This window comes from Phalacrocorax carbo, chromosome 24, assembly GCF_963921805.1.
Source record: "Phalacrocorax carbo chromosome 24, bPhaCar2.1, whole genome shotgun sequence".
Taxonomy (NCBI): domain Eukaryota; kingdom Metazoa; phylum Chordata; class Aves; order Suliformes; family Phalacrocoracidae; genus Phalacrocorax; species Phalacrocorax carbo.
Genome location: NC_087536.1, coordinates 655,083 through 676,550, shown reverse-complemented (window position 1 = coordinate 676,550; position 21,468 = coordinate 655,083). Strand labels below are relative to the sequence as shown.

Genomic DNA, 21,468 nt, shown 5'->3' with positions numbered 1-21,468 from the left:
GCGCCGCCGCCCGGAAGCGGGGCCGGTAGCCGGAAGGGCCGGTAGCGGAGGGGCCGGTACGGCCGGTAGCGGAGGGGCCGGTACCGGAGGGGCGGTCGGCGGCCTTGCAGCGCGATGTACACCCCGGGCGGGCCGGCGCTGCCCGGCGGGCGGCGGCGGCGGGGCGGCGGGGCGGCGGCGGGCGGCCTGCCGAAGCAGCCGGAGCGCAGCCTGGCCTCAGCGCTGCCCGGCGCGCTCTCCATCACGGCGCTCTGCACGGCGCTGGCCGAGCCCGCCTGGCTCCGCATCCACGGCGGCACCTGCGCCCGCCAGGAGCTGGGCGTCGCCGATGTCCTGGGCTACGTCGACCCCGAGCTGCTCCGAGGTGAGGCCGCGGGACCGTGACCCTCCGTCCCCTCGGTGCGGGTGGGAGGGGGGGAGCTCCGGGCCCCGCCTGAGCCCCGGCCACCCCCGCATCTCCTAAAGCTCCCAGACTAAGGTTTCCACCTTCCAACATGGCCCAAATCCGGTGGTTTTCCCCCATTTTGGCACTGAAGCCCCCCGGGGCCCAGCCCGGCTGCCCCACCGTACAAATTCACCTCCGAATATCAGCCATAAACAGCTGCGTTCGCGGTTACCGGCCGCGAAACGGGCCTTCCTCCCCCTCCCCCGGCAGCCCCGGTGCGATTAAACTACTCAGGAGAGAGAAAAGCGCAAAAACATCGTCCCCAACTTATTTCTTGAGACCCCCTGCGGGACCTCCGCGCCCCTGGGGGGGCTTCACGGCAAACAGCTGATGCGGGTAAAGCCGTTGGACACGTAATTCCGATGACAAAGCGTATGTTTATTAGCGCTTTTTACTGTGATGTTTAATCAAACGCCTGGCTTTTTTTATGAAAACCCCCAGCTCGCAGCGGGGGGTGACCGGAGCCCCCTCCCCTCCTCCCTTTCCCCCCCACCTTGCTGGAGGGACCTCCTGGAAGCCGGAGGGGGGTGGATTTGAACCTCCCGCTACCCCCGGCACCAGCTGCGGGCCCAGATAAGGGTGGGCAAAGTCCGCAGCCGCTTGAATTTGGGTGGAGTAGCACGGGATCTCCCTCGCCGCCGCGTTGCGTCCTCTTCCTCGCCGGTAGAACGTGGCATTAATAAAAAGAACGTCTAGTAATATTTTGAACTTCACTTTGAATAAGGAACCCACGCAACCTGCTTTGTTGCATCAACTGTTTTGTTGCGTCAGAGGCATTTGTTTAGCTTTAATTTCTATCGCGATAATAGGTTGTAAAGCAAAATACGTGACCGGGCCAAGTCCTGCTGTATAAAAGATGTTCGTTTTCTAGAGTCCAATTAAAAGCGCCCCACCGTGCTCTGCTTTCTGAGGTTTTAAACCTCAAAGGAAAATGCTGGGCGAGATTGGAGCAGGGGGCGTCGCGATCCCAGTGGCTCTGGTGAGCGATTTGGGTAGAAAAAAGGAGTTTTCTGGTGCTCGGCAGCTGCCTCTCTTCTTCACCTCGCAGATTACTGCATGAACCCGCAGACAGTGCTGTTGCTCCGGGTCATCGCCGCCTTCTGCTTCCTGGGAATCATCTGCAGTCTCTCGGCTTTCCTCCTGGACGTCTTCGGCCCCAAGCACCCAGCGTTAAAGATCACTCGCCGCTACGCTTTTGCTCACATCCTCACAGGTAAATCCCCCCGGGTGGGGATGGGGTTTCCGCCGCACTGGAGCAAAACCTCGGTTTTCTTTTTTCCAAGGGGATAGAAAACAGCCCCCGAAAGCTTTTTTCCAACTTTTGGTTCAGAGCTGCGGCGCCTGTCCTACCTGCAGAGCTTCCCCTTCGCGGTGTTTGGGGTCTGAAGGGCAAGAGAAGCCTCACGTGGTTAAAACTGGAGTTAAATCTTGGGAGGAAGGGGTTGAGGATGAACACTGAGAGTCTGCTAACGGGTCTTATTTCTCAAAGAGATCCTGTAGCACCTTTCTGGGAAAGAAGGTCATTTTTTCTGGCTCATGGGGTCAAAGGAGCTTTAATATCCCTTTTGCCCAGAGCTACCCCTGTCAGACCCAAGCGGCTCAGGGGAAGTCCGAGCTGTCACCCTGCCCCAGACACTGAGCGACCATTTGTCCCTGCTCCTTCTAGGTTGCAAAAAAAAAAACCCTTTCCAAGCTGTTTGGCTTTGATTTGTGCTGCCAGCCGGGTTTGTCCTCAGCCTGTGACCCTCCACCATGGCCCCTTTCACCGCAGGCTCTCGCGCCCTGCCTGCTTAAACCTCCGCCAAGCCAGGCTCGCTGTCTCTTTGCCTGCTCAGCCGTGAAACGAATACGCTGATTTATTTATTTTGCTGGCTGCTGAGCGTCTCTCCCGGTCTCTCTCTCAGTCCTGCAGTGCGCCACCGTCATCGGCTTCTGCTACTGGGCCTCAGAGCTGATCCTCGCCCAACAACAGCAGCACAAGAAGTACCATGGCTCCCAAGTCTACGTCACCTTCGCCGTCAGCTTCTACCTGGTGGCGGGTGCCGGGGGAGCCTCCATCCTCGCCACCGCCGCCAACCTGCTGCGGCACTACCCCACCGAGGAAGAGGAGCAAGCCCTGGAGCTCCTGTCCGAGATGGAGGAGAACGAACCTTACCCGGCCGAGTACGAAGTGATCAACCAATTCCAGCCGCCGCCGGCGTACACCCCCTGACGGCGCTGGGACGCGGCCACAGCTTCTCCCACCCCCGGACTCTGCTTTCTCAACACTTCCTTCACCCATCGGATCTCTCCCGCGCAGAGGAAAGGACATTTTGGGTCAGATGATAAGCGTTTTCTTCCTGTTCCTTTTATTAACTTCACGGTGTGATTTTTAACCCCGGCTCGGCTGGCCGAAATAACGACGGCGTCATCCCCTGCGCGGCTCCTCCCTGGCACAAGGGCCGCGGGGATCCGCGCTTCCCCGCCAGAGATCTCATCCCCACCCTGCGAAGGAGGGAGAAAACACGCCGGACTCCCATCCCGGCACGCGGTGAACTCGATCCTTCCTCCGCCGAGGCGTAACGTACACCCAGAGGAAGGCGTGATGCGTGCACGAGTGTATATATTTCTAGATATCTATAGGGGAAGGGCTCGCCGCGGCGTGCGGTGGGAGAGGAGCGGCCCTTCCTAGCGGCTGTACGGCGGGAGGAGGGCAGAGCAAACCCCCCGCTGCTCTCCCTCATCCTCTTTTCTGACCGGCTCTGACCACACGAGCGTTTTGCACTTTATTTCAGACTCGGGGGGGGAGGACGGTGACGGTTTCGGTTCCAGCTCCCAGCGACCGTCGCCGCTGTAAAACCCCCGACCGAGGTTTGCGGACGGGCGGCGCTGCCTGATGTCGAAGCAGCGTGTTCTGATGCCGGCGGTGGTTTTGGGGGTGCTCTGGCCCCCCTCACCACGGTGTCTCACCAAGCAAATCTCGGTGGGTTTTTTAGCCAAGACACAACCAGACTTTGGTACAGCGACAGCTCCCGGATGGAGGTTGAGCCTGCACTGGAAAACCGACGTCTCCACCTGTAGCTTTTATGCAAGTTCTGGAGCTCATCGGACTCTCCCGCTTTTTGCCCTCGCTTTTAATCTCAGTGTTTTTCTGTCCTGCTCTTAGTTTATTTCCCCATTCCCCGAGAGATGCTGGCCCTCGGGGAGTGAACGCTTCCCCGGACGGAGCCGGAGAGCCGAGCCAGCGCAGCCAGGCCTGGGGGAGGCAGCCGGCAGGGACAGAGCGGGGCTTTTTGGGGTTATTTAAAGCAAACCGAAGGGGGAAAAATAACCGCACAGGGATGCATCGACATGAGCGCTGCAGCGCTGGAAACCCCGAGGCTGGCTCCGCTGGTCCAGTGCTTTAGGGAAGGAGTTTTAGGACAGGTTGTTGGCTCCTGCTGATCCCTTTAATGCTTTTATTACCAATGTCCTTGTCTTGCCCAGCAGGTCCCTTTTTCCCCGCACCCACAGCAGCACTGGCTATGCAAGAGCTTCGGCCGCTCTCCGGGGCTCGTGCCGTGGCACGAAACCGGAAGATTTGGCCCGGGGCAAGCGCTGCCCGCGTCCTGCGAGGCTCTGAGGAGGAATATCAGCCCCTTAAAGCCCTCGAGGGTTTCAGTGGTGCAGCGGGGAGAAGACAGCGGTGTGGTGTTGAGGGGGTTTAGCGAGCCCGGGGGTGGCTCCTCGTCCTCCTCCATCCCGCCTCCGGGTCCGCGGCCAAAGTAAACATCCCGCTGGCTTTTCCCCGGCATCCAGCTGGCACCGAAATCCAGCCAGGAAAGGGTTTGGGGGTCCCCACCGGTGACTCGTCTGCAGGAGGGGGGCTGAGGGTGAGCGCTCCGTGTAGAAAGACACTATTTCTGTATAAAACAAACCCCGAAAAGACAAAAATGGCCTCGTTTCCCTCCCCCCTGCGGATCCGCCAACAGATGTGAGACGGGGCGTGGGTGTGGCGGGGTTTGGGGGCCCCCCGGCGCTTCTCTGGAGGAAATAAAGGGGGTGTAAAGAGTCGTGTGTGGGAGCTTGAGCTTTGTTCAGGAAAAGGGGGTGCCCCTCCTTGCGCCATGCCCCGAGAAAGAGCACTGCCCTGCGCCCCAATAACCGCCCTGCCTGCACCCACCCCCCTGCACCCCAGTAACTGCCCTGCCTGCACCCACCCCCTGCACCCACCCCCCTGCACCCCAATAACCGCCCTGCCTGCACCCACCCCCCTGCACCCCAATAACCGCACTGCCTGCGCCCACCCCCTGCACCCACCCCCCTGCACCCCAATAACCGCCCTGCCTGCACCCACCCCCCTGCACCCCAATAACCGCACTGCCTGCGCCCACCCCCTGCACCCACCCCCCTGCACCCCAATAACCGCCCTACCTGCACCCACCCCCCTGCACCCCAATAACTAGTCCTGCCTGCACCCACCCCCCTGCACCCACCCCCCTGCACCCCAATAACCGCACTGCCTGCGCCCATCCCCCTGCACCCACCCCCTGCACCCCAATAACCGCCCTGCCTGCACCCACCCCCCTGCACCCACCCCCCTGCACCCCAATAACCGCCCTGCCTGCACCCACCCCCCTGCACCCACCCCCCTGCACCCCAATAACCGCCCTGCCTGCGCCCACCCCCTGCACCCCCCCCTGCACCCCAATAACCGCCCTGCCTGCGCCCACCCCCCTGCACCCCAATAACTAGTCCTGCCTGCACCCACCCCCCTGCACCCACCCCCCTGCACCCCAATAACCGCCCTGCCTGCACCCACCCCCCTGCACCCACCCCCCTGCACCCCAATAACCGCCCTGCCTGCGCCCACCCCCCTGCGCCCACCCCCTGCACCCCAATAACTAGTCCTGCCTGCGCCCACCCCCTGCACCCCCCCCGCACCCCAATAACCGCCCTGCCTGCACCCACCCCCCTGCACCCCCCCCTGCACCCCAATAACCGCCCTGCCTGCGCCCACCCCCTGCACCCCCCCTGCACCCCAATAACCGCCCTGCCTGCGCCCACCCCCTGCACCCCCCCCGCACCCCAATAACCGCCCTGCCTGCGCCCACCCCCTGCACCCCTCCCTGCACCCCAATAACCGCCCTGCCTGCGCCCACCCCCTGCACCCCTCCCTGCACCCCAATAACCGCCCTGCCTGCGCCCACCCCCTGCACCCCTCCCTGCACCCCAATAACCGCCCTGCCTGCGCCCACCCCCTGCACCCACCCCCCCGCACCCCAATAACCGCCCTGCCTGCGCCCACCCCCTGCACCCCTCCCTGCACCCCAATAACCGCCCTGCCTGCGCCCACCCCCCTGCACCCCAATAACCGCCCTGCCTGCGCCCACCCCCTGCGCCCACCCCCTGCACCCCAATAACTAGTCCTGCCTGCGCCCACCCCCTGCACCCCCCCCGCACCCCAATAACCGCCCTGCCTGCACCCACCCCCCTGCACCCCCCCCTGCACCCCAATAACCGACCTGCCTGCGCCCACCCCCTGCAACCCCCCCTGCACCCCAATAACCGCCCTGCCTGCGCCCACCCCCTGCACCCCTCCCTGCACCCCAATAACCGCCCTGCCTGCGCCCACCCCCTGCACCCCTCCCTGCACCCCAATAACCGCCCTGCCTGCGCCCACCCCCTGCACCCCTCCCTGCACCCCAATAACCGCCCTGCCTGCGCCCACCCCCTGCACCCACCCCCCTGCACCCCAATAACCGCCCTGCCTGCGCCCACCCCCTGCACCCCTCCCTGCACCCCAATAACCGCCCTGCCTGCGCCCACCCCCCTGCACCCCTCCCTGCACCCCAATAACCGCCCTGCCTGCGCCCACCCCCTGCACCCACCCCCCTGCACCCCAATAACCGCCCTGCCTGCGCCCACCCCCTGCACCCCTCCCTGCACCCCAATAACCGCCCTGCCTGCGCCCACCCCCTGCACCCACCCCCCTGCACCCCAATAACCGCCCTGCCTGCGCCCACCCCCTGCACCCACCCCCTGCACCCCCCCCTGCACCCCAATAACCGCCCTGCCTGCGCCCACCCCCCTGCACCCACCCCCCTGCACCCCAATAACCGCCCTGCCTGCGCCCACCCCCTGCACCCCTCCCTGCACCCCAATAACCGCCCTGCCTGCGCCCACCCCCTGCACCCACCCCCCTGCACCCCAATAACCGCCCTGCCTGCGCCCACCCCCTGCACCCACCCCCTGCACCCCCCCCTGCACCCCAATAACCGCCCTGCCTGCGCCCACCCCCTGCACCCACCCCCTGCACCCCCCCCTGCACCCCAATAACCGCCCTGCCTGCGCCCACCCCCCTGCACCCACCCCCCTGCACCCCAATAACCGCCCTGCCTGCGCCCACCCCCTGCACCCCTCCCTGCACCCCAATAACCGCCCTGCCTGCGCCCATCCCCTGCACCCACCCCCCTGCACCCCAATAACCGCCCTGCCTGCGCCCACCCCCTGCACCCACCCCCCTGCACCCCAATAACCGCCCTGCCTGCGCCCACCCCCTGCACCCACCCCCTGCACCCCCCCCTGCACCCCAATAACCGCCCTGCCTGCGCCCACCCCCTGCACCCACCCCCCTGCACCCCAATAACCGCCCTGCCTGCACCCACCCCCCTGCACCCCAATAACCGCCCTGCCTGCGCCCACCCCCCTGCACCCTGCCCTGCGGCCCCTGCCTTCGACTCCGCCTGTGGGGGCGTGTCCCCGCGGCAAGCCCCGCCCCTTGCGTAGCCCTGCCGCGTGCGGAGCTCCGCCCCTCGTCCCTCCGCCCCGCCCCTCGAGCCCTCAGCGCCCCGCGCGCCCTTGCCCTCCGTGCCCCGCCCCCGCCCTTGCCCAGGGGCGGGCTCTCCCCGCCGCCGCCCAATGGTGACGCCGGGCGGGCGATGCGGCGGCCACTCTCGTTCGAGGCGCGTTGCTATGACGAAAGGGGCGCGACGCGGGGCGGCCCGCTGAGGCAGCGGCGGCATGTTGCAGCCGCGGCGGCTGCTCGTCCGCCTCTTCGCCCGTTTCAGCCGCGCCCCCCGCCTCGGTCCGCGCCCGCTCGCGGCCGACCAGGCATCCCCCGCCACCGGCGGCCAGCCCGGGGGCGGCGCGGGACGGCGGGGCCTGCTGGGCCTGCTGGCGCGGCAGTACAGCTGCGTGACGGGGCAGCGGGCGCGGCGGGCGCGGTGCCGCAGCGGGGACGGGGCGAGGGGCGGCGGAGGAGGGTGGTGGTCGGGCTGGCGGTGGCGGGGCTCACCCCGAGGCCGCCCCGCCTTCGCCGCCGTCGGCCGTTTCACGGCGACCCTGGCCGGTGTCTTCGTCTGGGACGGGCAGCGGATCGAGGAGGAGGAGCTGCAGCGGTGGGTGTCCGTTCGCGGCGCCCCCGGGACCCCGCCCCCGCTGCCCCGGCAGCCCCCCGAACCCTCGGCGGCCCGGGGCTCCCGGCGCTCTTGTGCCCCACCCCCACGACTCCCCATTCCATAGGCCCTGGGGCGGCCCCCACGTCCTCAGGGAGCCCCCCCAAATGTTCTGGGGTGCCCTCCCGAGCCCCTCTGCCTTCGGCACGTTCTGCCCCGTGTGTGCGCCCGGGGATGCCCCCCCCGCCCCAAATCCCCCCCAGCCTCTCTCCTGGGAGGGTGTCCCTCGGCCCTTTTTCTGGGGTGCGAGGGGGGTGTTTGTGCCCCTTTTGTTCCCAAAATCCTGTCCCTGCGTGTTCTACCCCCTGCAAATCAACTGGGGCCTTGGAGTGCCCCCTACACCCCCCGATTCTCTGCTTGGTGCCCCCCACCCAGCTCCCCCATTCTTGGGCTCTGGGGGTGCTACTCCCACCCCCCAAATCCTGCCCCAGCAGGGTGCTTCCCCCAGACCCTCCCCGCAGTGGTTTCAGGGTGGCCCCCTACACTCCACCCCCGCCCCAGGGGTGCTGCAGGGTGTTCCCCCTCACCCCAACACTGGGTGACCCCGTCACGCTGCCGTGCGGAGCGTTTGCACCAGTGCTGGCGTGGGGGGGACAAACGCCCGCGCGGTGCTCCCCGACCCAGCAGGGTGAGGACAGAAGGACCCTCTGCGCTCTCCGGCTGCTGTTCGAGGTGGCCGTGGCGGCGCGGCTTCGCTCAGGTGCAGTTGCCCGACGAAGCCGGGGCGCATCAGGAGAGGGTGATTAAAACTGCATGAGAAGCTCAGGGTGCGATGGGGCATTGCCGGCTTTCCTCTCTCTTAAATTCTGCGTCTGGGTGCCTGGTCCAGACCATCCTGTAGGCGTTAAATACCCGGTATTTGTTTAAGTAGCTTATCTGAGGCTTAATTAAATCTTAAAGCTAATGAGAAACAACCTCCACACCCTGATTTATGACACCTTCAAACACTTTAGGGAGATCCTCAACCCTTATGTGTGGCCAACGCTGGAAAATAGACCAAATCCTGGGTTTATTTCCTAACAAGGAGCCGCCGCCGCTTGGCATCGCGTGGCCTTTCGCATCCCAGTGTCGAGGATAAACCATGCCTGATGTTTTCCGGTGGGCTCAGCAGGGCTTGGCTTAGGCCTGGGATTAAAAGCAGCGTCGGTCTTTTCTTGTTCAAGGTTACTCCTTGCAGGCTTGAGCCTCCTCTCCTTAATTTAAGGACTCCTCAAGCCCAGTCCTATTCCAGTGCATTTTACCAGGCATGGCAGAGTTCACTTTTATTATTCCTCTCTCTTATTTACTTTTTACTTATTCCTTTAATCATTTAGACTCCGTCATGGCTCCTTAGGCTTCAGTCTAGTTATGGGAGAGATCAAGTCCTCGGCAAAGTCTTTGCTCATCGTCACAATGAGTTGGAGGCGCAGGAAGTCTCAGCAGGAGAGTTTTGCTCTCCTCTCTTCAACAGCTGATGTGGGTTTTAACGAGGCAGGTGGGAGCAGAAATAAATAAATAGGATAAGACCCTGCGGTGAAAATTCCTGCGTAGGTCTCTCCTCCTGGCTGGCTCACATGTGCCTCAGTGTCAGCCAGCGAGCTGTGTCCCCTCCCGGGGTTTAAAATAGCTCTGTGCTTCGGTATCGTCTTTCTCTTCCCCTTCCAGCTCTCCTTCTCTGTCCCCCCTTTGTTTAACTTTGGGGGAAGCTTTTTGTTTTATCTCGGTAAAACCACAATCCCTACTCTGGTGGTGCCGCCCCCGACTTCTGGCACGGTGGTTCGTAGCCGTCAGTGGGTCAAGGATGGCGGAGAGAGCTCTGCCTGCGGCCGGCGTCCCCTGCGGAGGCGTCCCGCCCGCTGCCGGTGCAGCAACGCCGACGCAGCCCCCCGAGTTAAGCGCGGCCGGGGCTGGGCGCCAGCCAGGGCAGCGGCTCAGGCGGCTGTCGGCGGCTGCCCGTCCTTCAGCCACCGGCTCACGAAGGTGCCTCCTTGTCTGCGCGGGCAATTCTGGGCGCCGGAGCCCCTGCCGAGGTGAGAGCTGGGCTGGGAGCCCCCGCCGCCTCCAGGTTTGAGGCGCGGGGCTGGGCTTGCGGGGCGTTTTGTGGCACAAAGCCCTCGCCGTTCAGGTGGTGGTGGTTTGGTTTTCGGGTGCTGCGGCACCGTGCCCCTTCCTCAGGGAGATGGAAATATTGTGGATTTAGTTTCTAGTGCTGTGAGACAGGCGCCGGTGTGCAGAGGGACGAGGGCCAGGCCGGTAGCGGCCTCACGCACCCATGCGGATAAGTCCTGTGGCTGTTATTTTTCTGCCTCGTCTCCGATGATGGTGGAGGTGGCGAAGCAGGAGCACGGAGGCTTTGCTCCCTGCCCTAATTTGATCCCATCCCATCCCGCTGCGGTCACGGAGATGATCCAGCTCAGAAAGGTCTCCTGGTCTCGATTCCCCGGCCCACTGCCGCAGGCTCCACACCCCTCCGACCCCATCTCAGGTAGGCTCCTGAGCTGGGAAGGGTCCTCAGGTAGGGTCCTGAGGGAGCGGGGCCGTCCCTGCTCGGTGAGGGGAACAGTGGGGAGCAGAGGAGCGTTCGTGACGGGGCGACGCCGGAGCTGCTCCCACCAAACCCAGGGGAAGGTGGGGTTGTGATCAGATTAGTCCTGCAAAGCTTTCGGGCCAGTCTAGGGGAGGCGGGGAGCTTGGTGATTTCCAGGCAGACTAGTGAGACCTGCCTTGCAGGTTACAAATTCATGCTTTACTTCTGGCTGATGCTAATTACTTTAACATAATTAGTGTCTTCAGGCACCACTGGGAGAGTTGAAAGTGCCGCAGAGGCAGGTGATCCTCCTTCCTTGAGGCTGAGGGCTGCAGGTGCAGATAAACCAGCCGTTCCTCTCTAATGCTTTATTTTGTGGGGCTGAAGCTGCGGCTCAGAGGGATTTATCCCAGCAGTGGAGTATTTCCTGCCCTCTTCTCTTCTCCCTGTAGTTCTGAGACCTGAACCAAGCTCCAGTTTCTGTAGGTGAAGGATGCTGAAACTGGGGGCCTCATTGACCATGGAGCCACCTTTGTGGGACACCCCTGCTTCTTCTGTCACCTTCCCTCTTGTAGGAGAGGCTGCTCTTCCCGTTTGCTGCCTTGCGGACTCTGGCTGACGTTGGCGATTTGCTGCTTGTCGCTTCTCAGCCTGAGACGGGCTCCCACGAGCCAACCCACCCCCTGAGAGAGCGGGGAACCCCCCCCCCCTTCCCTCCCTGCTTACTTTTGTACCCCAAGCCTCAATCCTGTGAACAGCTCTGTACCTCAGTGCCTTCAATCTGAAAATCCTTTTCCTTAAATCCATCATACATTCTGTTTCATAGAATCATTCAGGTTGGAAAAGACCTCTAGGATCATCAAGCCCAACCCCCAACCCAAACCCCCCCAGGCCTCCTAAACCATGTCCCCAGGTGCCACGGCTACATGTTGTTTGAACCCCCCAGGGACGGTGACTCCCCCACCTCAGGGCAGCCTGTGCCAGGGCCTGACCCCTCTGGCAGGGAAGACATTTTCCCTCATCTCCAACCTAAACCTCCCCTGACGCAGCTTGAGGCTCCTCTCGTCCTGTCACCGGTGACTTGGGAGCAGAGACCAGCCCCCCCCTCACTCCAGCCCCTCTCAGGCAGTTGCAGAGAGCGAGAAGGGCTCCCCTCAGCCCCCTCTTCTCCAGGCTAAACCCCCCCAGCTCCCCCAGCCGCCCCCCAGCACACTTGTGCTCCAGACCCTGCCCCAGCCCCGCTGCCCTTCTCTGGACACGCTCCAGCCCCTCCAGGCCCTTCTTGTCCCGAGGGGCCCAAACCTGAGCCCAGCACTCGAGGTGGGGCCTCCCCAGTGCCGAGCACAGGGGCCCCATCCCTGCCCGGCCCCTGCTGGCCACCCCAGTGCTGACACAAGCCCGGGGGCTGGTGGCCTCCTTGGCCACCCGGGCACTGCTGGCTCATGCCCAGCCGGCTGTCAGCCAGCACCCCCAGGGCCTTCTCCGCCGGGCACTTCCCAGCCCCTCTGCCCCAGGCCTGGGGCGCTGCCTGGGGTCGGTGTGACCCAAGGGCAGGACCCGGCACTGGGCCTTGTTAAACCTCACACAGTTATCCTCGGCCCATGGATGCAGCCTGTCCAGGTCCCTCTGCAGAGCCTTCCTGCCCTCGGGCAGATCGACACTCCTGCCCAGCTTGGTGCCATCTGCGAACTCACTGAGGGTGCCCTCGACCCCCTCGCCCAGATCATTGATAATGGTTTTAAACAGGACCGGCCCCAACGCTGAGCCCTGGGGAGCCCTGCTTGTGACCGGCCACCAGCTGGGTTTAGCTCCGCTCATCCCACTAAATGCACTAACTGGATTTAGCTCTGTTCACTGTTTCATCCTGCGCAGCTTCTGTTTAATTCCGCCAGGAAAACAACTCTTAGTTTGCGAGCATCCAACGGTGAATGCTGCAGGTCGTTTGTTTTTTTTTTCTCTCCGTGGAAGGGCTGATATTTGCCGAGGGGGGTTTGGCTGCCAGACCTCACTGGGGCCGGCGAGAAGCGCCTCCCACCCGTACAGGGAGCGAGCCCCTGTGTGCATCCCCTAAGGGACACCCATCGCGACGCCGCTGCTACCACCCCGCCGGGTTTTCCCTCCCTTCCCCTCCTTGAAGAACAAGCCCTGCAGCTGCGGGTGACGTTTTGTGGTGCTGCGAGGGCCCGCCTGGCTTAGGGACTCCCCAGCAGCCACGTTCAACCCCAGGCGAGGCTTCCACCCTGCAAGAGGATGTGGGACCCCCCCCAGAACACACCACAGCGCAGTTTTTCAATGCTGTGTAATATATACAAGCTCAAGGATGAGAGAAAAAGGCTGCAGGGTGGGCTTTCCGCACTCCTGAGCGACCCAGGTGGGAAGGGAGATCCCAGGCTGCTCTTCCCACAGCAGAGACCCTCTAGATGGAGCTGGGCCGTGCTGGGAAGGTTCTGGCGGTCTCGGGGGGGGGCTCCAGCTGTAGCAGGAAGGCTCTGGCGAGGCTTTGGTTGCGAACTGGTTTGGGTTTTGTCTTTGCCCCAGGTCCGCGCAGGAGATGAAGCACATGGAGAACGTCTCCAGCTTGTTACAGGGCAGCACCTCGGGCGACTATCAGCGGCCGGATCCCAAGTCGGAACGCGAGGCGGCCGCCGCGGCCGGGGAGCAGCCCTGGGAGATGATCATGGACAAGAAGCACTTTAAGCTCTGGCGACGGCCAATCGAGGGCACCCACTTATACCAGTACCGAGGTAATGGTGCTCCCCGTACCCCGCCTGTAGCTTGTTTTTCCCGCGCCCGGTCCTCGGGGTGGGGCGTCTCCTGTGTCCCGCCTGGCCTGTGTTTATAGGAAACCAGAAAAAATGGGAATTGTCATCCTTTGCGCCCCTCTCTGCGGATCCTGTCCCCCCTTAGCCCATCGGAGGGGTCCCAGCCCTGCCACCTGCCTTAGAAAACGCCTTTTCCTTTTAATCTTGCTGCACTGAGGTGAAGACTGGCTTATGCCTGGGACTAAAGGCTTTCTCTTTGCTGTAGTGTTTGGGTCGTACACGGACGTGACTCCCAGGCAGTTCTTCAACGTACAGGTGAGCACCTTTGAAGATCTGGGCTCTGGGGCACGTTAGAGCTAAAGTACAGCCTTTGCCAGAGTGGTGGGGGAGAGAAACGGGGAATATCCTCTTCTCTTTGTACCATTTATGTCATCTAGAGCCGATCCCGATACAGATCAGAAGTAGGGCGAGGTATCCCATGCCCCCATCGGGTTTTGCGGCCCCGCTGGAAGCGAAGAGTCAGCACATGTGGGCCGCGAGCGGCTGCAGGAGCTCAGCGGGTTTCTGGTCCTAGCTCGCTCTCTGCCTGACCTGCCCGCTCCTGCGCTTCCTCTTCTGGTGACTTTCAAAGAGTATTTAATAATTTCCTGGTGGGGGAAACGCCTGACCATGACACAGCTTGTTTCCACAGGACAAGGAAAGGGCCGGTTACCTTCCTGTAATGACACCGTTGGGCTTTGTTGTGACTCAGCCTGTCTTTCTCGCCAGCTGGACACCGAATACAGGAAGAAGTGGGACTCGCTGGTCATCAAATTGGATGTAATCGAGAGAGACCTGGCCACTGGATCAGAAGTGATTCACTGGGTCACTCATTTCCCGGTGAGGGGTTCCTTCTTTCCCGCTCTGGTGATCCTCCTTGCCCCAGGGGGATGCGGCGGGGTTGATGCCCGTTCCTTCTCTTCCCCAGTATCCCATGTACTCGCGAGACTACGTATACGTTCGACGGTACGGCGTAGACAAAGAGAACAACCTGATGGTGCTGGTCTCACGGTAGGTATTGCCAGGCCCACCTTCCGCTGGCCTTTTGTCGCCTCCCATCTGTAAAACAAAGTTGAGAGTTGGCTATAAATTTCATAAGCTTTTTTTTTTAAACCATGTCAAAGCCTCAGGGATCTGTCTCGAAAATACAGCCACCTTCTCAGGGGTGAAAACAGTGTTCTCTTAGTACCCACCTCCAGAAGACCAGCAGACGCTCGGTGTAGCCCGCACCCGGGGCTCACCTCGTGCTGCTGCCTTCTCGTGTTCCCTCCAGGGCGGTGGAGCATCCGAGCGTCCCCGAAGACCCCGAGTACGTTCGGGTCAGGACCTACGAATCCCAAATGGTCATCCGTCCCCACAAAACCTTTGATGAAGTACGTTTTGGGGGGAGGGGCTGGGAAACGGAGCAGAAAGCTTGTCGCAAGGTTGCTTCCTCCTGCTCAAACCACTGCTCCGAGGGGAGCTGTACCTTCTCTGCCCGTCATCCGTAGCGTTAAGCTGGGGTAAATAGCCCAGAGTTGGGAAAAGAGGGGTGCTTTTGTTTCTCAAAGGTGAGGGAAACCCATTCACTCGCAGCTCTGGAAGGATTTGAAGCTCTATCCCAGTATCTTGAGACTCTTCCTGCAGGAGCCCGGCATTCCTGGAGAGCCAAACGTGCCACTTCAGAGCACCAGGCTCCTTTTCAAAGGCCTTAAGCCTCACGAGTCTCGTTCCTAGCGCTTAGTGTTCTCAGAAAAAGCATCGCTGGGTCTTCACAGGGTATCCAGAGCCTGAAAAGAGCGTGCTGGGTCGGTGGAGGACTAGGGCAGTGACACCTTCTCCAAAAAATACCCTTCCTGTGTGCTTCCACTGGGTCTTTGTGTGTCCGCGTCACCTTCGTAATGCTTGGGTCGATGCCCCGAAGAGCCGGTAGCGCTCGCCTTGTAAGATGCAAGCGGCCCTAGGGGCAATTCAGGTGGGGGGTGCAAAGCCCGGCAGAGTTTCTCTGCCAGCTCAGACTCACTCGCCTTCTCCTTCCCCAGAACGGTTTCGACTACTTGCTGACCTACAGCGACAACCCGCAGACCGTGTTCCCCCGTTACTGTGTCAGCTGGATGGTCTCAAGCGGTGAGTGAGCTTTGGTGGTGGGAATTCACCCCTGGGTGAGAAATTCTGCCATCTCCTTGCTCCGGAGCGAGCACGGGCGCTCCCGCCTTCCCCTTCCTCCTCATGTCAGGGGCAGAAAATAGATGGAGAAGCTTCAAAACTGAGACTGGGAGGATTTGGGGTATGTTTTGTGCCTCAGGCTGCTCTTTGTTTTTCACGGAGAGAAATCATAGAATCACAGAAATGTTTGGGTTGGAAGGGACCTTTAGAGGCCATCCGGTCCGACCCCCTGCAGTGAGCAGGGACATCCCCAACCAGATCGGGTTGCTCAGGGCCCCGTCCAGCCTGACCTGGGATGTCTCCAGGGATGGGGCATCTCCCACCTCTCTGGGCAACCTGGGCCAGGGTTTCACCACCCTCATTGTAAAAAATTTTTCCTTCTATCCAGTCTAAATGTCCCCTCCTTTAGTTTAAAACCATCACCCCTCGTCCTGTCACAACAGGCCTGGCTAAAGAGGTCGCCCCCATCCTTCCTAGAGTCCCCCTTCAAGCACTGGGAGGCCACAATAAGGCCTCCCCGCGGCCTCCCCTTCCCCAGCTGAACAACCCCAGCTCTCCCAGCCCGGCCTCGCAGCAGAGGGGCTCCAGCCCCCGGAGCATTTCTGTGCCCCCTCTGGCCCCGCTCCAACAGCCCCGTGTCTGTCCCGTGGTGAGGAGCCCCGAGCTGGAGGCGGCGCTGCAGGGGGGTCTCCCAGAGCGGGGCAGGGGGGCAGGATCCCCCCCCTCGCCCTGCTGCCCGCGCTGCTGGGGATGCCGCCCAGGGCACGGTTGGCTTCTGGGCTGCGAGCGCATGTTGCCGGCTCACGTCCAGCCTTTCGTCCCCCAGCGCCCCCGAGTCCTTCTCCGCGGGGCTGCTCTCCATCCCCCCATCCCCCAGCCTGTGCTGATACCGGGGGCTGCCCCGACCCAGGGGCAGGACCTTGCACTTGGCCTTGTTGAGCCACACCAGGTTCTCCCAGGCCCACCTCAAGCTTGTGCAGGTCTCTCTGGATGACATCCCATCCCTCGGGAGCGTCAACTGCCCGGCTCAGCTTGGGGTCACCTGCAAACTTGCTGAGGGGCCACTCGACCCCACTGTCATGTTGATGAAGGTATGAAACAGCACTGGTCCCCGTATGGACCCCTGAGGGACACCAATCGTCACTGATCTCCAGCCATTGACCATGACCCTCTGGATGTGACCATCCAGCCAGTTCCTCATCCACGAACAGGCCACCCATCGAATCCGTATCTCCCCAGTTTAGAGAAGGATGCTGTGGGGGGCCGCGTGAAAGGCCTTACAGAAGCCCAGGCAGATGACAGCCATAGCTCTTCCCTTGCCCACTGGTGCAGTCACTCCGGCACAGAAGGCTGCTCAGTTGGTCAGGCAGGACTTCCCCTTGGTGAAGCCGTGCTGGCTGCCTCGAATCACCGCCCTGTCCCCTGTGTGCCTTAGCACAGCTTCTAGGAGGACCCGCTCCGTGATCTTCCCCAGCACAGAGGTGAGGCTGACAGGACGGTGGTTCCCCGGGTCCTCCTTTCTACCCTTTTTAAAGATGGGCTCAATGTTTCCCTTCTTCCAGTCCCCAGGGACTTCACCTGGCTGCCATTGACTTCTCATGTCTCATGGAGAGTGGCTTGGCAGCTACATCAGCCAGTTCCCTCAGGACCCTGGGGTGCATCTCATCAGGTCCCACAGACTCGTGTATGTCCAGGCTCCTCAGGCCATCACAAACCTGAGCTTCTCTTACAGTGGGAGGGGCTTTACCCCCCTGGTCTCCGTCCTGCGGTCCATCGGCTTGGGAGGACTGAGAGAGGTGACCATGAAGACTGAGGCAAAAAAGTTGTTGAGTCCCTCAGTCCTCTCCTTGTCTGTCGATAGTAGGCCACCATTCTTGTTCACTGGGGGGGAACGCTTTCTTTGAGTTTCCTTTTCTGGCTGACGTACTTTAGAAGCCTTTCTTGTTATTCTTTGTGCCCCTCGCCACATCCAGCTCCGGCTGCGCCTCGGCCCTCCTGACCCCATCCCTACACAACCGGGCAGCGGCCCTGTCCTCTTCCCAGGACACCTGGCCCTGCTTCCTCTGCCTGTGCTGTTCCCTCTTGCTCTCCAGTTTGACCAGCATGTCTCGACTCAGCCATGCTGGTCTCTTCCCTTGCTTGCCTGGTTTCTTACACCTGGCGACTGAGAGCTCCTGTGCTCTGTGGATCACCTCCTTAAAGACCTGCCAGGTCTCTTCTGCTCCCGTGTCCCTGAGGGCCGTTCCCCGGGGGTCCTGCTGACTAACTCCTTGAAGAGCTGGAAGCTTGCTTTCCTAAAATTTAGTGTCCTGACTGCACTCCTGGCTTTCCCCGTATCCCTCAGGAGTGTGATCTCCACCGATGCCTGGTCGTTGCAGCCCCGGCTGCCTCCAACCTTGACGTCACCGATGAGCTCGCTTGCGCTGGTGACCACCAGGTCCGGTATTGCATCCCCTCGGGTAGGGCTGTCTCTTACCTGGCTCGAGAAGTTCTCCTCAGCGCATTCTAGGCACCTCCAGGACTGCCTGCGGCTCGCCGTGCTGCTTTCCCAGCAGGTGTCGGGGTGGTTGAAGTCCCCCGGTAGGACGAGAGCCTGCGAGTGCGAAGCCTCCTGGAGCTGGGGGAGGAAGGCTTCGTCAGCACGTGCCCCTTGATCAGGCGGCCTGTGGTAGACGCCAGCCACAATGTTCCTTTGTTGCCGCTGTCTCTGATTCTTGCCCATAAGCTTTCGACCTGCTCGTGGTTATTCTTCAGGGCCAGCTCTTCACACTGCATCGATTTTTCTTTTTTGATGCAGAGAGCAACGCCTCCGCCCCTCCTGCCTCGCCTATCCCTCCTGAGCAGCCTGCAGCCGCGGCATTCGTCCCACCAAGTCTCAGTAGTGGCAGTCAGGCCGTACCTTCCTCGCAGCCTGGTAGTTTCCAGCTCCTCCTGTTTGTTTCCCATGCTGCGTGCGTCCGCCTAGAGGCATTTCATCCGGGCTGTGGGCCGTGTCTCCGTAGCAGAGCACCCCTTGATTCCCTTGAGGTGTTTCTGGGAGTTCCCCTGTTGGCTCCTACCTCCTCAGGAGCCCCCAGCGCATCTCCGCAAGACTGACTGCGCTGCAGTGCCCGCTGGGCAGCGGGCTGGGGGCTCCCGCTGGCAGCCCGTCCCTCCTAGCCTTGTGCCTCGTCCCGCGGCTTGTCTCAGGCGAGGCTGATTGTTCCCCCTTCCCCTTTAGCTTAAAGCCCTGCCAATGAGCCCCACGAGCTCCTCTTGGGGAGCTTGCAGGGTCGTGCAGAGACCCTCTTTCCCCTTTGGGAGAGGCGGCTCCCGTCAGACGCCAGCAATCCCGGTGCCGTGTAGGCCACCCCGTTGCCAAAAACCCCGACGTTGCGTGGGTGAGCCCAGCCACGGAGACTGGGGCCGCCTGTTCCTTACAGCGTCACTGCCCACAACTGGAGGGAGGGAAGAAAAGACACCCTGTGCCCCAGATTCCCTCACTAACCGTCCCAAGGCCCAGAAGGCTCTTAATCACCCCTGGGCTCATCGGCACCATCAGCACCCACGTGGCAGAGGGGGACGGGTAGCCGTCCCAGGCCGCGCCAGGCTACATCTCCTAGCGGTATCTCTGACCCGGGCTCCGGGGAGGCAGCAGGCGTCCGTCCCTAAGAGGAGGGTCAGCCCGGCGTATTGGACCCTCGGTCCACCTCGGGAGGGGGTCTCCTACAACTGTGGCCTGTCTCTTTTCCCCTGTGGAGGTGGTGCTGATACGGCGGGTAGGTTTTTCTGACCTTGGTGATCGATGGATCGACACCCACGTCGTCCACTGACTCGTCCTCCACACCTAGAGCCTCGTACCTCTTGTGTGGAGGCACCTGGGGATGTGGGGGGCAAGGGCAGGGGTCTCCTGCCCTGATTGCAGGCTTGTTTCCACTCGTAGCTTCCCTTTAAGACCCTGCCGATGTCCTGGTGGGGGGCTGATACCGGATCTCTGATCAGGGGCACCTTCCGAGCCGAGGAATCCTCTCTGGATCCCTGGCCGTGAGGAGGAAAGGGATCCGTGCGCAGGGATGCTCTTTCTTTCCAGTCTACCCCAGGCAGAAGGAAAAAACCAACAGGATCCCGTTTTGGGGGGGTTTATTGTTTTGTTCTCCTCACAAAATGAGCTGGTCTCTCCTTACTTTAGAGCAGTGTCGGCTCTGACGTATTTCTGCAGTCGAGTTCTTCCCCCTTACAGAAAAAAAGGGGAGAAAACTTCTAGTTAGAGGTGTGCTGCCTGTGCCGAGCCTCCCCCGCGGGAGCCCGGCTTTACTTGGAGGGGAAAAACGTGGCATTTAAAGGATCTGGCCGAGCCGAGGGCTGCCCCTCCTGCAGAGCCGCCCCCAGGTACTCCCGAGGAGCCCGGGCGTCCGGCGCTTCACCGCCCGGCGCTGAGCAGGGGGAGGACGGAGAGCACCGCGTCCTTGTGGGACTGGCAGGAAAAGGGGCTGCCGCCACCTTTAGCTCTCCTTTTATTCATCCAGGGCTGGGGAATAAACCCAGAAGCGGTGCCTGTGGTGACTTTTATCCCCCCTCTTACCATCACGTGGTTCGGGGCCGAGGCTGGCGCGAGAAAGGGTTGAAATACGTTCATTCACCGCGCTTGAGCCTCAGCCCAACCTTTGTTTTTTGCCTTGCGCCTCCCTCCTTCGCCAACCACTGAAACCTCTTTCCTTCCGCCGTGCGCTCTTTAACGCGTCTAAAAAGGTGCCTAAAGCTCCGGGGCAGGCGGGTGTCACCCACACGCCCCCCTGCCGCGGTAGCTGCGCGGCGCAGGGGCCGCCTCCGCCCTCGTAACGCACGGTTTTTTTTGTTTTTAGATTAAAAATGATGGTTGGTGATGGAAGAGCGGCTCTGGGGTGGGGGTGGGGGACCGGGCAGAGCTGGCGCAGCCCTGCCGGGGCCAGGAGCTATCGTTTTAATCGTTAAATAAGGTCACGAGCTCCCTCTCGGGTCACCGATGAGGTAGCCAGGATGTGGTGAGGGTTCCCCAGGGCTCGCAGGAGGGGCTGCCTGGCGCGGGGGTCCTCAGGCCCCTCTCCCAGAAGAGATCTCAGCGAGTCAAACGAGAGTTTATTTTATTTTTAATTAGAAAAACCTCATTGTAAAGCACCCTAACCGCAAGGGCGGCGGGGACGGGGAGCCATAGAAACCCCTTCCGCGGGATCCTCCTCGGATTAAGCAGCAGAGCTGCGTTTTTAGGGGTGAAAAGAAAAGCCAGGAGGGAAAGGAAAAATCAGGGGAGGTGGGAAGGGAGCGGGAGGAGGGGGTGAGACGGGCAGAGCTTCCCTCCGGAGCCCAGCGGCCACGGTGCGGAGCCGCTGCCCGTCCCTCCTCCGCTTGACTCGCCCTCTGCCCGCCAGGTATGCCGGATTTCCTGGAGAAGCTGCACACGGCAGCCCTGAAAGCCAAAAAGATGGAGATCGAAGTGCGGGACTATATGTCTGCCAAGCCCATCGAGAGCGGCGGCGGCGAGGGGAAGGCGAGCGTGGCGGCGCCGGAGCACAAGAGCGACGGTACCTGCAGCCCTGCCCAGCTGGAATACGCCTGAGGAGCCGAACCTCCGGCCCCAGGGCGGGAGCCGGGCTCTGGAGAGAGACCCCCGTGCCGCTTCAGCTGGAGCTTAGTTCAGTTTTTCCCTCCCAGCCTCATCTCCAAAGCTCTGTTCCCTCTCGAGGACGGGGATCCCGTCCCCGGCACCACGCGCGTTCATGACCAGGCTGATGAAATCTCACGGCGTGTCGTTTTTCTGTACCGATAAATATTTTCCCCTCCCTGACAAGAAAAAAAGAAAACAAAACCCTAAAAAAAATAAAAAGCCAACCCCCACTCCCCCTTTTATCGCGGCACGGACAGCCTCTCCCCACCCGGCCCCTCCTTTTCTCGTCCCTCTTCGGACTCTCGACCCCAACTATTTTTGGCTCTTGCTTCTGTAGCGCGGCGGCTGGATGCGGCTGCGCCGCGGCGCCTTCTCGGGGCCGATTTTCCCCCGCCAAAAGACCCTTCAAACCTCCCCATCCCTCGCGGCGTCGGCCTTACTGGGGTGCGCAGCCTGAACTGGGGAGACTGGGCGGGGTGGGGGGGGGGGGAGATGCTGGTTTGGGGTGGTTTTTAGCTGGCGGTTTGTTGTTGGGG

General features: G+C 61.9%; 2 protein-coding genes across 2 annotated transcripts; both read left to right on the top strand.

Annotated features, from left to right (window-relative positions):
• The first annotated feature begins 18 nt into the window (after positions 1 to 18).
• On the top strand, positions 19 to 3,195 carry TMEM127 (transmembrane protein 127). Its single transcript, XM_064472751.1, has 3 exons — positions 19 to 364; positions 1,494 to 1,658; positions 2,350 to 3,195. Exons 1-3 carry the CDS (start codon positions 115 to 117, stop codon positions 2,655 to 2,657), a joined length of 723 nt encoding a protein of 240 aa, XP_064328821.1. The 5' UTR covers positions 19 to 114; the 3' UTR covers positions 2,658 to 3,195.
• Positions 3,196 to 7,377: 4,182 nt separating this feature from the next.
• Positions 7,378 to 21,067, top strand: STARD7 (StAR related lipid transfer domain containing 7). Its single transcript, XM_064472798.1, has 8 exons — positions 7,378 to 7,803; positions 12,905 to 13,110; positions 13,394 to 13,443; positions 13,897 to 14,007; positions 14,096 to 14,178; positions 14,441 to 14,540; positions 15,189 to 15,273; positions 20,697 to 21,067. The coding sequence occupies exons 1-8, from the start codon at positions 7,427 to 7,429 to the stop codon at positions 20,882 to 20,884; spliced, it is 1,200 nt and encodes a 399-aa protein (XP_064328868.1). The 5' UTR covers positions 7,378 to 7,426; the 3' UTR covers positions 20,885 to 21,067.
• The last annotated feature ends 401 nt before the right edge of the window (positions 21,068 to 21,468 follow it).

Excerpts from the sequence above, each read along its gene's own strand:
- TMEM127 (XM_064472751.1), top strand. The coding sequence starts at position 115 with ATGTACACCCCGGGCGGGCCGGCGCTGCCCGGCGGGCGGCGGCGGCGG. Across the intron at positions 365-1,493 it reads CGACCCCGAGCTGCTCCGAG|ATTACTGCATGAACCCGCAG; the intron begins GTGAGGCCGCGG and ends TTCACCTCGCAG. Across the intron at positions 1,659-2,349 it reads TTTTGCTCACATCCTCACAG|TCCTGCAGTGCGCCACCGTC; the intron begins GTAAATCCCCCC and ends TCTCTCTCTCAG.
- STARD7 (XM_064472798.1), top strand. The coding sequence starts at position 7,427 with ATGTTGCAGCCGCGGCGGCTGCTCGTCCGCCTCTTCGCCCGTTTCAGC. Across the intron at positions 14,008-14,095 it reads ACTGGGTCACTCATTTCCCG|TATCCCATGTACTCGCGAGA; the intron begins GTGAGGGGTTCC and ends TCTCTTCCCCAG. Across the intron at positions 14,179-14,440 it reads CTGATGGTGCTGGTCTCACG|GGCGGTGGAGCATCCGAGCG; the intron begins GTAGGTATTGCC and ends TGTTCCCTCCAG.